General features: G+C 36.2%; 3 protein-coding genes across 3 annotated transcripts; 1 reads left to right on the forward strand and 2 right to left on the reverse strand.

Annotated features, from left to right (window-relative positions):
* The first annotated feature begins 228 nt into the window (after nucleotides 1-228).
* On the forward strand, nucleotides 229-2,143 carry LOC140774119 (indole-2-monooxygenase-like). Its single transcript, XM_073116980.1, is given in 3 exon segments — nucleotides 229-1,149; nucleotides 1,230-1,487; nucleotides 1,490-2,143. Coding segments are annotated over 3 exon segments (1,515 nt in total). The 5' UTR covers nucleotides 229-246; the 3' UTR covers nucleotides 1,844-2,143.
* Nucleotides 2,144-6,536: 4,393 nt separating this feature from the next.
* Nucleotides 6,537-8,867, reverse strand: LOC140774187 (indole-2-monooxygenase-like). The gene is made up of 2 exons (XM_073117075.1): nucleotides 7,881-8,867; nucleotides 6,537-7,290 (listed from the first exon to the last, which is right to left on the reverse strand). The coding sequence occupies exons 1-2, from the start codon at nucleotides 8,775-8,777 to the stop codon at nucleotides 6,682-6,684; spliced, it is 1,506 nt and encodes a 501-aa protein (XP_072973176.1). The 5' UTR covers nucleotides 8,778-8,867; the 3' UTR covers nucleotides 6,537-6,681.
* Nucleotides 8,868-11,931: 3,064 nt separating this feature from the next.
* LOC140774938 (indole-2-monooxygenase-like) lies at nucleotides 11,932-14,328 on the reverse strand. Its single transcript, XM_073118127.1, has 2 exons — nucleotides 12,937-14,328; nucleotides 11,932-12,688 (listed from the first exon to the last, which is right to left on the reverse strand). Exons 1-2 carry the CDS (start codon nucleotides 13,831-13,833, stop codon nucleotides 12,080-12,082), a joined length of 1,506 nt encoding a protein of 501 aa, XP_072974228.1. The 5' UTR covers nucleotides 13,834-14,328; the 3' UTR covers nucleotides 11,932-12,079.
* Between the last annotated feature and the right edge of the window lie 1,252 nt (nucleotides 14,329-15,580).

Raw genomic sequence — 15,580 nt, forward strand, 5'->3', positions numbered from 1 at the left:
TCTTGGACGATTGGTTTCGGAGTGACTTCTTATCTTATCTTGTCCTTTTCTTCTAGGATAAGTAGTTCCATTAAGGAGCTAAAACTATTTTTATTCCTCAATTAATCCTTGTTTACTTATAATTTGACAAGTCAAAAGAATAATAATCTGTAGTTATTCCACAGAGGAAGGAATTAGATTCCTCAGTCTCTTGGCTATTTAAGTAAGGCCAAGAGAGTAGATGGAACTCAGCAATCTCCTCAACCAATGGAGCCATCTCCAGTAGCTTGTCTCTTCTTCCTCCTCCTCCTTCCCTTCTTACTACTTTTGCTATTAAGCACCACAAGAAAAAGAAAATCTTGCAGTACTACTCCACCCTCACCTCCAAAACTTCCTCTCATAGGGAATCTGCACCAAGTTGGTGCAGTTCCTCATCGCTCTCTTTATGCACTGTCCAAGAAACATGGCCCTCTCATGCTTCTCCATCTCGGCAAGGCCCCGACGCTGGTGATCTCGTTCCCAGAGATGGCCCAAGTGGTCATGAGGACTCATGATCATGTTTTCGCTTCCCGACAGTCGTCTACTGCCGTCGATATCCTTTTTAACGGCGGTAAAGACATCGCTTTCGCACCTTACGGTGAGCACTGGAGGCAAATGAGAAAGCTTTGCGCCATGCATCTCTTAAGTACCAAGAAGGTGCAATCTTTCCAACATGGTAGAGAAGAAGAAGTAAGCTTCGTGATTGAGAAAATTCACAGAGCTCAAGAATCATCCAAGCCAATCAATATGAGTGAGCTCTTGAACTCGTACGCGAATGATATCATAAGTAGAGTTGTTTCTGGGAAGTCCTTTAGGGAGGGAGGGAGGAATGATTTGTTCAGGGAGCTCATAGAGAAGAGTTCAGCTTTGCTTTCCGGATTCCATTTCGAGGACTACTTCCCTGTTCTACATTGGCTGGATTTTATCATCTCAGGTTTCGAATCGAAGACAAAGAAGATAGCCAAGGGATGGGATGATGTCCTTGAGGAGGTGATCAAAGAGCACTGCACTATTAATCGAGCGAAGGATAGCACGCAGGAGAGGGACTTTGTGGATGTGATGCTCTCTCTTCAGGATGATCTGAGCTTAGAGTTTGGGCTTACCAAAGAACATATCAAAGCTATTCTAATGGTAATCATATCTAATTACTTCTTTATAATTAATTAGTTCATTTCTTTCTTTGATGTGCTCATTTTATTTATATGTAACAGGATATGTTTGGTGGGGGGACTGATACCTCCTATATAACCTTAGAGTGGGCAATGACAAAGCTTGTACGGGACAAAGAAGCCATGAAGAAACTACAAGAAGAAGTAAGAGGAATAGCCAATGGAAAAGATATGGTTAAAGAAGATGATTTGAGTGAAATGAGCTACCTAAGAAATGTTGTAAAAGAAGTTTGCGTCTGCACCTGCTATTCCTCTGTTAATCCCAAGAGAATCTATGAAAGATTGTCAAATTGAAGGACACCAAATAGAGAACAAGAGTTATCATTAACGCATGGGCTATTAATAGAGATCCAAAATATTGGGAAGCAGCAGAGGAATTTCACCCTAAAAGATTCGAGGGGAGCTCTGTAGAGTACAAAGGACATAACTTCCAATTCATACCAATTGGAGCTGGGAGGAGGATTTGCCCTGGCATGAGCTTCGCGATATCTACAGTGGAGCTCATGCTGGCTAATCTTGTATACCATTTTGATTGGGAGTTGCCACATGGTCCAGTGAAAAAGGAGATTGACATGAATGATGCTCCTGGACTTCTAGTGCGAAAGAAAGAGAAATTATGCCTTGTTCCAAAATTGCCCAAAAATGGTTCGAACTAAGAAATACGAGACTTTTTGGTGCCAAGTGTTAATGGAATGGTTTCAACTATTAGAAGAGAGTCCAGCCATGGTAACATAGCAGCTCAGGATCATTAGGAGTTCAATATTCTATGAAGAGTTTAATATTAAGTTAAGAATCTGTTTCATGTAAACGAATGAGAAGATGACATGTAAGAACCTACAATCTATATTTAGTAGAGGAACGGGAGAAGGCAAGTTCTTACCAAACATTTCTCTCATTTCAAAAACTAATTCATTAACTTGTTTGGAAACATAGTTGATGAATAATGAGATTTTATTAGGGGCATTCGATCGCAGGATGTGTTTTTAGTCCGTTTTGCAAACTTTTAAATAATAATCATAGGCTATTTATAGGAGTTACATGTATAAAACTTAAGATCTAATGTTAGGTCTTTTGTTTTTTTTTTTTTGCTTCATTTAAGTCTTCACTATAAATCTTTGATTGTTGCCATCAAGATTGCGGCTTTGAGAGAGTATACGACGAAATGTGGTAAAGGGTTCCATTTCAAGGGGTCACTGTAATTGAAATAAAAATCTTAGTAGTCATTATGATTGAGAATCAATCACAAATTCAAACAAGTAAGACCCTGCAGATGTAGTTCTAGGTAACGATAAGTAGTTTGTAAGTCAATCTTCTTATGGTTATATTAGTTTTAGTAATTGATATGATCCTTCGATCCATGATTTCTTTTTTGCTTTTTTTTAATTCTAAGTTTATAAGTATTTTTCTATATAAAAAATCGTATATTTATTAGCTCTCCATACTTGTTATTCTGCATTGATTTATTCTTTTAAAGCTTGGGAGATCATTACCTAGGTATTTTAAATTTTCAATCTGGTTATTTCTTCATTACTCAGCTCAGTATAGGTTAAAACGGCATAGCTTAACCTTCGAATGCAACCATAAAAGAGTTTGGGCGATTTGGACCCTATATCAAACTCATCTATGTTTTTACCTTATTACTGTAATACCCTTCCACTCATTTATGCCATCATCTCACATAAGGCTGCAGTATTGAATGCAGTTTGTCTTTTCCAATTTTACACTCATTAGGATTTAGGAGAGAGAATTCTTATTATTTTAATAGATAGGAGAAAGAATATTTATTTTTTATTCTTCCTCTATATGAACACAAATATAAACTTTATTCTTCGCCTATATAAAATCCAAACTTATGAACTATAAAAGCAAATTAGTATGTATAAAATATTAATTACTATATTAAGAATTGATTCTAATAAAATATCTTATATTATCTATAGTATAGTAAATTGTTGGGGGCAATTATGACTTCAGTCGAGCTCTCTCCCTTTCTTGATTTATCACGATGCTTTTGTTTTTTGCTCCATTAATAATAATTTTTGATGTAATTTCTCTACTAAGCCTAGCACACATCATTTTGTACTAATGTCGTCGGTGTAACACTTAACTCCACAAAAAAAATCCGATATCTTATCCAAAATCCTAAAAAATCCTTAAATCTCATCTAAAACAAACATCTCACTGTATTTTGTTGTTTATTGTTGTATAAAAAAATGAATAAAAAATTCAAGTACCATATAGTAGTTTCCCTCAGTATTAATTTCACAATAAATTACAAACACAAAAGATAAAACTAACAATTAACGCCACAATTAAGATGGGTAAGTTATCCTCGTACAAATACTTAAATGTATTATAGTCATTTTATACATAAAATAAGTAAAATGCAATGAGTAGGAACGCAAAAAGAAAATTCATATTAGTTTTTAGCATAAACCACTCAAAAAAAAAAGTGGGCAAATGAAACTCGAGCAATAAAGAATAATACAAAATAATTAAGTCTAAGGCAACTAAGTAATTCTCTATATTCAGGCACTAATGTATCACTACTTGGCCGCATGGAGTTAAAGACGAGTGACTTTATAGTCAGTGGTATCTTCTTATCATTTATTCTTCAACCCCCAACCAATAAATTATTATTATTATTTTTTTAACTTTTATTTTTGTTGAAAGAATAAGTTGTATTCAGTTAATCGACCACATCGCCCACCTAATCTGGTGAGGTGTCCAAAATGATGAAGGTCCGTGGGGATGGGCTCATTTTGCCCAACACTTTCTTGAAACATATTATAACGTCTTGTCTTCTGATGAGGTGAAAGTATTCTGATATAATATTCCTAATCTTCTAAGAACAAACAGGGATATATGGCAGAGGATATCGGCGACATTCGCGTGTCGATCAATGATTACATTGTGGTCCCTCAATCACCAATCATTGTACGATGACAATTGATTACGTACGATCTTAAGAATTTTTATTTTTACCTTCTTTCTATTTTAAAAATTAATGAGTTGTTGTATTCAGTTAAGCCTCCACATCACCCACACGATCAGTTAGTTTCCAAAATGATAAGATTAAGAACAAAAGTGTCATAATAAGAGGTCTACTCTTCTTGTTTTGCTGCTCAGTCAACAACTTAATTATTCTCTCTAAAAACATAAAATATTCTAAAACTATAAGATCTCCTCGTGAGGTGAAAGAATTCAGATACATTAATATTCATATATGACACGCCAAAAGATATTGACAATATCCCATGAATGATTATATTAATTTTTTTAATTTTTTAATTATTTATGAATATGAAGACTAGATATAGATTGACAAAAGATCAACCCTCTCTAAATACAAAAGCAGCACTTATGTCCTACCAGCTTTTTCATTGTCTAGTATAGGCTTCAAGTCATATGCGTTATCGAACAATTGCTCCGAACCAAACGCCGTCGAGACTCGCTCTAAGCCGTTGCGTTGCTAAGCTATTCCTCCATGTTAACCGTACTGCTAAACTATCAATCGAATCGAGCTAAGTCACATCAAACTACTAACCAACCATTAAATAATTTCTTCATAATATTATTTAGAGTTAGTATTGAATCTATAACCTCTTTGATCATGAGAAAAGTACCTATTGGTATGATTACATTGATCTATTACGGTGAAAATTTAAATGGGGGAAATAATACCGCAACCAATTGATTGTCTACAACCTCAACTGTAGGAATTTTATCGATATTTCTTCCCGTTTCACTTTCAGAAAAGGAAATCATAATAATTTACTTAACTCGCTGCTTATCAATGACTAGCTACTATAGTGATGGAGTGATCGGAGGAAATTTCTGTAGCTGGGCTGCTTATCAACACATATAATCATTGAAACCGACTCATGGGATACTATCAATAAATGATTATATTGATTTTTTTTTATCATTCATGAGTCTGAAAACTAAATATGTGTTGATAAAGGGTTAATCCTCTCTAGATATAAAGGCAACACTTAGGTCTTACCGAGCTTTTAGCTGTCTAGTATAGGCTTCAAGTTATATGCGTTACCGAACAATTACTCCGAATCAAACCTCGTTGAGGCTTACTTCAAACCATTGCACCGTTAAGTGTTCGCAGTAAGGCGAGATAAGAGCGAAGAGCAAGAGAAAAGCTAGTGGTGCCATTCATTGAGATAGGAGATCGCATGTAGTAAGTACGTATAACTACTCTTTTGGTGCAAGTTCCCTATTCTTTTTGACTGACAGAAGCTCAATAATTGAGGATATGTATATAGAAGTTACTAGAACTAATATGATCATGAGTCATCGCCAAGTGGGATAAGTTCTTTTTTTTTTTTTTTTGATCATTGATGAGCCCGAAGACTAGATATGGGTTGGACAAAGGGCCAACCCTCCCTAGATACAGAGGCACTTTAGGCCCCACCGAGCTTTTAGCTATCTAGTCTAGGCTTCAAGCCATATGCGTCGCCGAACAATTACTTCAAATCAAACGCCGCTGAGACCTGCTCCAAGCTGTTGCGTTGCCAAGCTGTTCTTCCAATCTAACTGCACTGTCGAGTCATCAACCGAATCAAACCAAGCCACCAAACTACCAACCACCAAACAATTTCTCCACAATATTGTTTGGGGTTGGAGTTGAACTCATGACCTCCTTGGTCATGAGTAAGGTACCTACCAACTCTACTAGAGTTGGTCGGTAAGTGGGATAAGTTCTGCTGACCAAAACGAAGAAGTAATAATTCCGCATCCGATTGTCTACAACCTCAACTGTAGGAATTTTATAGTTATCTCTTTCCGTTTCACTTTCAGAAAGGGGAAATCATAATAATTTGCTTAACTCGCTGCTTATCAATGATAAGTGAGTGACCGTAGGAAGTTTCTATAGCTTGGCTGTCCTGCTTGTCGTTGTCCCCAGGAGGAGGCATGAATTAGATTCCCAGTAATCGTTAACATGTGATGGATAACCATCAAGATCCTATTCTATGGTATGTGAATACCAGATTTTGTCCGCGAACTATACCTATTTTTTGAACTTATATTTAATGATCAAATCAGTTGGTGTTTTTATGAGCGATCTATGCACCCATACAAGTATGATTGGAAATTAAGAATAGAATCTACGAGCCTAGGGAGTGAGTGAGTGAGTGAGTGAGTGAGTACATGGAAGTCAATAGTCTCCTCCAATTAACAATGGAGCAATATCTCCGGTGATTTTATAATATCAAATAATGTGTCAATAGAAAAATAATAGGCTACCTTTTATTGAGATTAATAGTGCATTATATTATTGTGATAGAGTAACTTGTATTTATTCGAAATGGGGATATCTGCAATATTGGAAATTACTTAAAATACTAATTAATTTTTATTATACATTAATTCTAAATTGACATCATATGGCACCACATTTTATTAAACATCGGCTACCTTACAACAACGGAAGAAAATATAATAGCAATAGTTTAGCACATGACTATTTTAATATTCATATTTATTCATATGATTTTGGAATAAGATATAAATTTTCCTTCCTACGCGCGGTAAGCCCAAATGTATCGGTCATGTCCATCTCCTCTCGCACCACATCATGAGGTAACTCCCAATCAAAATGGTACATGAGATTAGCCAACATAATCTCCACTATAGAGATTCCAAAGTCTATTCCAGGGCAAATCCTCCTCCCAGCTCCAAATGGTATGAATTGGAAATCATTTCCTTTGTAATCCACAGAACTTTCTATGAATCTTTCAGGATGAAACTTTTCTGCCGCTTCCCAGTATTTTGGATCTCTATTAATAGCCCATGCATTAATAATGACTCTTGTTCTCTTGGGTATTTGGTATCCTTCAATTTGACAATTTTCCATAGATTCCCTTGGGATCAAAAGGGGAGCAGAAGGGTGTAAACGTAAAACTTCTTTTATAACAGCCTTGAGATAGCTCATTTTAATTAAATCCTCCTCTTTAACCATCTCTTTTCCATAGGCTATTCTTCTTATTTCCTCTTGTAGTTTCTTCATGGCTTCAAAGTCTTTTATAAGCTCTGCCATTGCCCACTCTAGGGTTATATAGCAGGTATCAGTCCCAGCAAAAAACATATCCTATCATGATTAAACATCAAAAGAAAAATAAATTAAAAAAAATGAATGAAAAGTGAGATAGAAAAAGATCTTAAATTGCATTTAAGTTCATATCACTTTAGGAGTTAGAACCAGTAATTCAGGACACTTGATATCATCAAAATATGATGGCAAATCTTTGGAAAGAGAATATTGTTTGCAAATTGCTGCTGTATATATAAGATAGTAGTTATGGCAGATAAGTTTGATATTTGACACTTGTCCAAGATGCACGAAATTACTTCATACGAGGCTTTAGAAAATCTACGAAGTACTCAGATTCACATTGGTATTAAATATCTAAAAACAAAATGCATAGCTTATTGGTTGAGTTCTATTCAGCTATCAAAGAGATTATAGTTTTCAATACCCCTGTCAACATTGGAGCTGACATAGAGTGAATAATCAATCAAAAAGATATATATATATGTATGGTTTTGGCTCATTATTATCTAACAAACATATATATATATATATATATATATATATATATATAATAAAGGAATAATCTACTTCCATATCTAATAATTAGCCTACGATAAAAGAGATTTATAAGAGATTAATGTGGTTACCATTAGAAGAGCTTTAAAGTGATCATTTGTGAGTCCATACTCCATCTGTAGATCATCTCCAAGTGAGAGCAACACATCCACAAAGTCTCTACTCTCCTGATTGCTATCCTCTACCCGATTCATATTATGTTCCTTTATTACATCCTCAAGAACATCATCCCATCTCTTAGCCACCTTTCTTGCCCTGGAGCTGAACCCAGAGAAAAAATCCAACCAAGCAACCCTAGGGAAGTACTCCGCTAAATTAAACCCCCCCATTATTTCTCTGTTCCGCTCTATAAGCTCACGGATCATAATATTCCTACCTCTCTCCCTAAAAAACTTACCAGAGACAACTCTGCAGATGATATCATTTGTAAAAGCGTCTAATACTTCGCTCAAATTTATAGGCTTTGATGATTTTTGAGCTTTATAAATCTTCGCGATAGCGAAGCTCACTTCTTCTTCTCTCGCATGTTTAATTGATTGCACCTTCTTGGTACTCAGGAGGTGGATGGCGCAAAGTTTTCTCGCTTGCCTCCAGTGTTCGCAGTAAGGCGCGAAGCCGATATTTTTCGCTCCATAGAGAAGGATATCAGACCCCTTCGATGACGGCCGGGAAGCAAAGATGTGATCATGAGTTCTCATAACCATTCGAGCCATCTCCGGAGACGAGACCACCAGCGTCGGGTTCTCGCCGAGTTGGAGGAGCATGAGAGGCCCGTGTTTCTTAGAGAGAGCATAAAGAGAGTGATGAGGAAGTGCACCAACTTGGTGCAAGTTTCCTATAATAGGAAGCTTAGGAGGTGAGGGTGGGAGATTGGTTTTATGGGTTCTTCCCCTGGTTAATAGTAGTAAGAAGAGAGGGAAGAAGAAGAGAAGAGGTAGTAGAGATGGCTCAACCAAAAGTTGCAACATGGTTGAGTTATCCCAATCTCTTTGCTTTGCTTTTATAGCCAAAGGTTGTCACAGAATTCCACTATTTTTACTTTTATTTTTATTTTTTACAGGGCCATATTTTTCTCCAAATCATTTTGTCTTGTTGAGCTATGATATTATATTCGTATAATGAGGGGTCCAAAATATTTTGAACGTAATGAAACCCTATATCTATCTGTAACTTGCATAATTTGGAAGGCATGAAACATGTTTCTGCTTATTTTTCTTAAGAACAGTTAGTAGACTAACGTGTTTCTGCTATTATCAGCTCATATGTCCATCACTTTGTTTCATTACACGTTTAGTGCCGTATGGCTGTCAAAATAATCTGGACGGCTTAAGCTCGGCTCAATATGGATAAGTTTGAAACTAGATTCCAAGCTTGATATCTAACCATGATCCTCTGTCCTGATAAGGATATATATATATCTGCTTGTAATTTTACATAATTATTTTTATTACTCATAATTTATATTTTAGTAATATTTATATCTTTATTTTTGAATTAGATTTTATTTCAAACTTAATTCAAATCTAAAGCAATTCAAATTTGCTCGAGCTCGAAAATAACTTAAAATTACTAATTAAGCAGTTCGTTTAAGCTCGAGTTCGATTTGACTTTAGAATAAACTTAAAATTGATTTAAATTAAAATTATTTTAGTTCAAACTTGATGAAAAATTCTGGCTCAAAATTAATTCCAATTCAAGTTTGATTTACACCCCTAGCCGTAGTTGTAACAGCAAATACAACCAAAATAAATGGAGTGGTGAAATTAATTAAAATATTGCACTTTTGACTGTCTCACGAGTCACGGGCCATTGTCTTTATATGTTGTCCGTGACAAGATAGTTAACAATATATATTGAAATTAAGAAATATCGTTATAACTCTGTGCCAATCCTATCTCTATCGTGGAAAAACTGCAATTGTGTTACATAAGACAGCTTCGTTTCGTGTATGTTTCAAATGTAACTTAGTAACGTCCATCATTTTACTTATATTTTCTTATTTAGTTTTAAAACATAATTCTAACCTTGAATAAATTCATGCAAGATGTGTTTAGTTACTAACTGTAAATATTAAGTATGTTAACTATATAAAATTATTATTTAAAAAATGTGCATGATTTTATCATAAATTCTATTTGTAATAATATTTTATACATAACTTATCACAATACTTAATTTATACATAATTTGACCAAAATTCTAATTAATAAATAAGTAAGTGCATGGACAAAATGCCACGTCAATATCTACGGTAAGTGATAGAGACTCTTTTTTACGAAGAGGGGGCAACTTTAATTTATAAATTTACTTATATAAAAAATGTTAAATTAATTTAAATATATATTATAAAATTTTATTTGTATCAACCCAAGTTTTATATCTATGTATGACAAAAAAGTTTACCAAAATTATTCTCGACTAATTTCATTTCCATAAGGAGTACGACCTCATTTCTATACTTTTGCAAATATCTTTTCAATGTGATTAATTGGTTGGCATTGATACATTATATTCTCTTCCAATTTAATATTTGACTGCGAGCTTGATATTCTAATTCCTACTTTAGGATTTAATGGGAGAATTTTTATATCAATACTGTGACAATTGAAACGATCTTAACAATAATAGATATCAAATCAATCCGATAAAAAAATAATAATAATTAATTACGATAGTAATTAAATAATAATATTAATATCTATAAAAAGAAATAAAACGCACACCGTGTGCTATTTGCGTTAATAAAGTGACATATATTTATTTTTAGGGGTGTAAACGAGCTGAGCCTGAGCGAGTCGACTGCTGCTCAGGCTCAGCTCAAAATTAATTTCGAGCTTCTTTATTGGGCTCAGGCTCAGGCTCGGCTCGCCTCAGCTCGAGCTGAGCCTAATCGAGCCCGAGTCGAGCCCAAGCCTGAAACAAGCATATTATCAAGTCTCATTCAAGCCGAGCTGGCTCGAGCTGGACCGAACCAATTCAAGCCCAAGCTGAGCTTAAAGAAGGAAGGTGAGGCGGAGCTTAGAGGAGATGACTGCCGTAGGTCCGTGGCAACTTGACAAGGCGACACCGCGGCAGCTTGAGGAGATGACTAGCACGGGTGCCGACTGTCGAAGTTCTGAATTGCTAACTGCCGACTGTCGAAGGAGGAGGAGGAGGAAGAGGCGACGGTAGTTCTAGGGGACGAACATGGGGAAATTAGATTTGGGGTAGGAGGCGGGGAGAGGATGTGGGACTTAGATTTGGGGATTAGGTTTTCTAATTTAGTTTTATACTGAGCTAATCGAGCCGAGCCTGAGCGAGCCTGCTTCAGCTCAAGCTCGGCTTGATATTGATTTCGAGCCTCTTTCAGTGACTCAGGCTTGGCTCAGCTTTGAGTGAGCCGAGCCGGACTCGAGCTCTAGTCGAGCCGAGCCCGAGCTGCTCAACAAGCTTGACACCCCTATTTATTATTATTATTATTATTATTATTATTATTATTATTATTATTATTATTATTATTATTTAATTGAAATAGAAGAGAAGTTTAGATTTTGTTTAAACTTCTTCTCATACAAACCCTGGATGATTTGATCCATCAAATTCTTCTTTCATATAATATAAATTCAAAAAATAGGTACAGTTCGCGGATAAAGCCTGTTAATCACACACCACAAAATAGGATCTCGTTGGTTATCCACCACATGAGAAGGCATGGATTGGATACCCAGTAACGTGTGGTAGATAACCAATAAGATCCTATTCTATAGTGCGTCGGTAATAGACTTTATCCACGAACTATACCTATTTTTTGAACTAATATTTAATGAGCAAAATCAGTCAGTGCTTCTATGAGTCGTCCATGGCCCATACAAAGTATGATTGGAAATTAAGAATAGAATCTGCAGGCCTAGGAAGTGAGTGAATACATGGAAATCAGTAATCTCCTTAAATTAACAATGGAGCAATATCTCAGGTGATTTAATCATATATGAGTGTGTAATTTCATTGTGTGTAGTAATATCAATTAATGTGCCAATAAATAAATTATAAGATACTTTATATTGAGATTAATAGTGCAAATATTATCATGATATAGAGTAACTTGTAGTTATTTGAAAAGGGGATATTTGCAAGATTGAAAAATACTTAAAATACTAATTAATTTTTTAATATATTAATTATAAATTGACATCATATGACACCACGTTCCATTAAACATTGGCTATGTGAGGACGACGGAAGAAAATAAAATAGCAATAATTTAGCACGTGATCATCTTCAATATTCATATTTACTTATATGATTTTGGAACAAGATATAAATTTTCCTTCATACGCATGGTAAGTCCAGGATTCTCTGCCATGTTCATCTCCTCTTTCACCACACCATGAGGTAACTCCCAATTAAAATGGTACACGAGATTAGCCAACATGAGCTCCACTGTGGAGATTGCAAAACCTAATCCAGGGCAAATCCTCCTCCCAGCTCCAAATGGTATGAATTGAAAATCATTTCCTTTATAATCTATAGAGCTCCCTATGAATCTTTCAGGGTGAAATTCCTCTGCTGCTTCCCAATACTTTGGATCTCTACTGATAGCCCATACATTAATGATAACTCTTGTTCTCTTAGATATTTGGTATCCTTCAATTTGGCAATCTTCCATAGATTCTCTTGGGATCAAAAGGGGACCAGGAGGGTGTAAACGTAAAATTTCCTTTATAACAGCTCTTAAATAGCTCATTTCAATTAAATCCTCCGCTTTAACTATCTCTTTTCCATGAGCTATTCTTCTTACTTCTTCTTGTAGTTTCTTCATGGCTTCTAAATCTTTCACAAGCTCTGCCATTGCCCACTCTAAAGTTATATAAGAGCTATCCGTCCCACCAAAAAACATATCCTGTCCCAATTAAACATCAAAAGAAAAAAAGAATTAATTAAGTAAAATTATATTTTGTTTAATATAGATGAGCTTCGAAAACCACGGTCAGATGTACACATGGGCCTGATTTGGACTCATTAAAATATGCTTACTTTTTTATCTACTATATAGTTACCCTACTATTTGATGATCAATAAAAAAAACAAAAAGCAAAACAAAATATACGTGCTTGTAAGAAGAGATGCACATGAGATTGGAGAAGTTACCAGTAGAAGAGCTTTCAAGTGATCCTTTGTGAGTCCGTACTCCATCTGTAGATCATCTTCAAGTGAGAGCAACACATCCACAAAGTCTCTATTCTCCTGCCTATTGTTCTTAACTCGATTCATAGTGTGTTCCTTTATCACATCCTCAAGGACATCATCCCATCTCTTAGCCAACTTTCTTGTCCTGGAGCTAAACCCTGAGAAAAAATCCACCCAAGCCGACCTAGGGAAGTAGTCTACTAAATTAAACCCCCCAAAAATTTCTACGGTCCTCTCTATAAGCTCACGGAACAAAATATTCCTTCCTCCCTCCTTAGTGAACTTACCAGAGACAACTCTGCAGATGGTATCATTCGCAAAATCATCTAACAGTTTACTCAAATTTATAGGCTTTGATGATTCTTGAGCTTTATATATCTTCGCTATCGCAAATCTCACTTCTTCTTCTTTAACATGCTTAAATGATTCCACCTTCTTCGTATTTAGGAGGTGAATGGTGCAAAGCTTTTTCTCTTGTTTCCAGTGTTCGCAGTAAGGCGTGAAGGCGATATCTTTCGCTCCATAGAGAAGGATATCAAATCCTTTCAGTTGCGGTCGCGAAGCAAAGATGTGATCATGAGTTCTCATGATCACTCGGGCCATCTCCGGGGATGAGACCACCAACGTCGGGATCTCGCCGAGGTGGAGAAGCATGAGAGGCCCATGCTTCTTGGAGAGAGCATAAAGAGAGCGGTGAGGAAGTGCACCAACTTGGTGCAAGTTTCCTATAATTGGAAGCTTGGGAGGTGAGGGTGGGAGATTGGTTTTGTGGGTTCTTCCCCGAATTAATAGTAGTAAGAAGAGAGGGAAGAAGAAGAGAACAGGTAGCAGAGATGGCTCGAGCAAAAGTTGCAACATGGTTTTGAGTTTTCCCAATCAATTTGCTTTGCTTTTATAGCCAAAGATTGTGTATTTTTCTCCAAATCATTGTCTTGTTAGACTATGATATTATATTCGTATAATGTGGGGTGGGTCCATAAAATTTTTTTAACGTAACTATGGGTTAAACGAGTTAACGTAGCTAAGGGTGTCGGACTCTAGCTTTGGCTCGAAATTACTTTCTAGCCTCATAATTCTGCTCAGGCTCGGCTTAGTTCAATTCGAGCTGAGCCTAACCGAGTCCGAGCAAAGCTCGAGCTTGATTAGAAGATGAGGCGGTGGCGACGTGGATGGAAGGAGGAGTTAGAGACGGATGGAGGAGGAGGTAATGACGAGGAGATGGTGAATGAAGGAGGTGGAGACCGACGAAAGAGGAGGTGGCATCGTGGTGGTGGCTTGCCGATGGAGGCCGACGAAGAGGGAGGAGGTGGCGGCCCGTGGGATGATGCTATGGGTGGTGATAAGGTGGATGAGGGTGAGGGTGAGGGTGAAAGTGAGGTTGAAAGTGAGGGTGAGGATGAAAGTGAGGTTAAAAAGTGAGGGTGAGGGTGAGGGTGAGGGTGAGGATGAGGGTAGGAGTAGGGTAGGCAAGGATGCGTGAGGATGATGGATGGATCACATGTGAGGGTGGGGTGGGTGAGGGACATGTAACAATATTTCTTTATGCTACATGTCCTTAGTTATAGTTATCAAGCCGGTGGCCCGTAGGGTGATTCTATGAGTGGTGATCGGGTGAATGAGGGTGAGGGTGAGGGTGAGGGTGAAGGTGAAGGTGAGGGTAGGGGTAGGGTAGGCGAGGATGGGTCACAGGTAAGGATGAGGTAGGTGAGGGATACGTGTCAATATTTCTTTATGTTATGTGTCCTTACTTGTAGCTATCGAGCCGAGTTGGCTTTAGCTCAAGCTTGGCTTAATATTAATTTCGAGTCAGTAACAATGGTTCGGGCTCGGCTCAACTCTAACCGAGCCAAGCCGGACTCGAGCTTCAGCCGAGCTAAGCCCGAGTCGCTCGTCAAGCTTAACGGTCCTAAACGTAACAAAACTCGATATGTATGTGTAACTTATATAATTTGCAAGGCCTGAAACATGTTTCCGTTAGTCAAATGTCCATCACACTAAGTTTCAATATGTTTTGAGCAATGATTCGATATGAATTAATTGGTTATAAAAATAATTTTTATCTGGTAATAAATTAAAAGGTATATAAGATATTTTTTATATGTGACTAAATTAATCGATAAAAAAATTAGAATTTAAGCAATTTTTTTATAATAATAGAAGTGTCAACTTTTATTAATTTATTATTATTTTTATTTTTTATAATAAAAATATATAGTTAGGAGAGAAAAATAAAATATAACTAATTTATTCATATAATTTAGACAAATGACAGATACTTTCGATTCATATCACCGACTTCTGATTAATTTTATTTAGTATTATTTAATCTTAATCGTTTTGATTAGGAGAAAGCAATTAATAATTTTTATTAAATGATTTCTGATACGTTTAATGCCGTAACTTTAACATCAAATCTTCATTACTCATTACCGTCTGGCCTACCATCCTCTTTATATCTTGCCAGTGACGAGATAGTTGATAAGATCTATGAAAATTAAGAAATGTCATTGTAACTCTGCCAATCCTATCTCTGCCGTGGAAAAAACTGCAATTGTGTTACATAAGACAGCTTTCTTTCGTGTATAAAATTTGTTAAGAATAGTTT

This window comes from Typha angustifolia, chromosome 13 (assembly GCF_048772165.1).
Source record: "Typha angustifolia cultivar Huaian chromosome 13, ASM4877216v1, whole genome shotgun sequence".
In the NCBI taxonomy this organism is placed as follows: Eukaryota; Viridiplantae; Streptophyta; class Magnoliopsida; order Poales; family Typhaceae; genus Typha; species Typha angustifolia.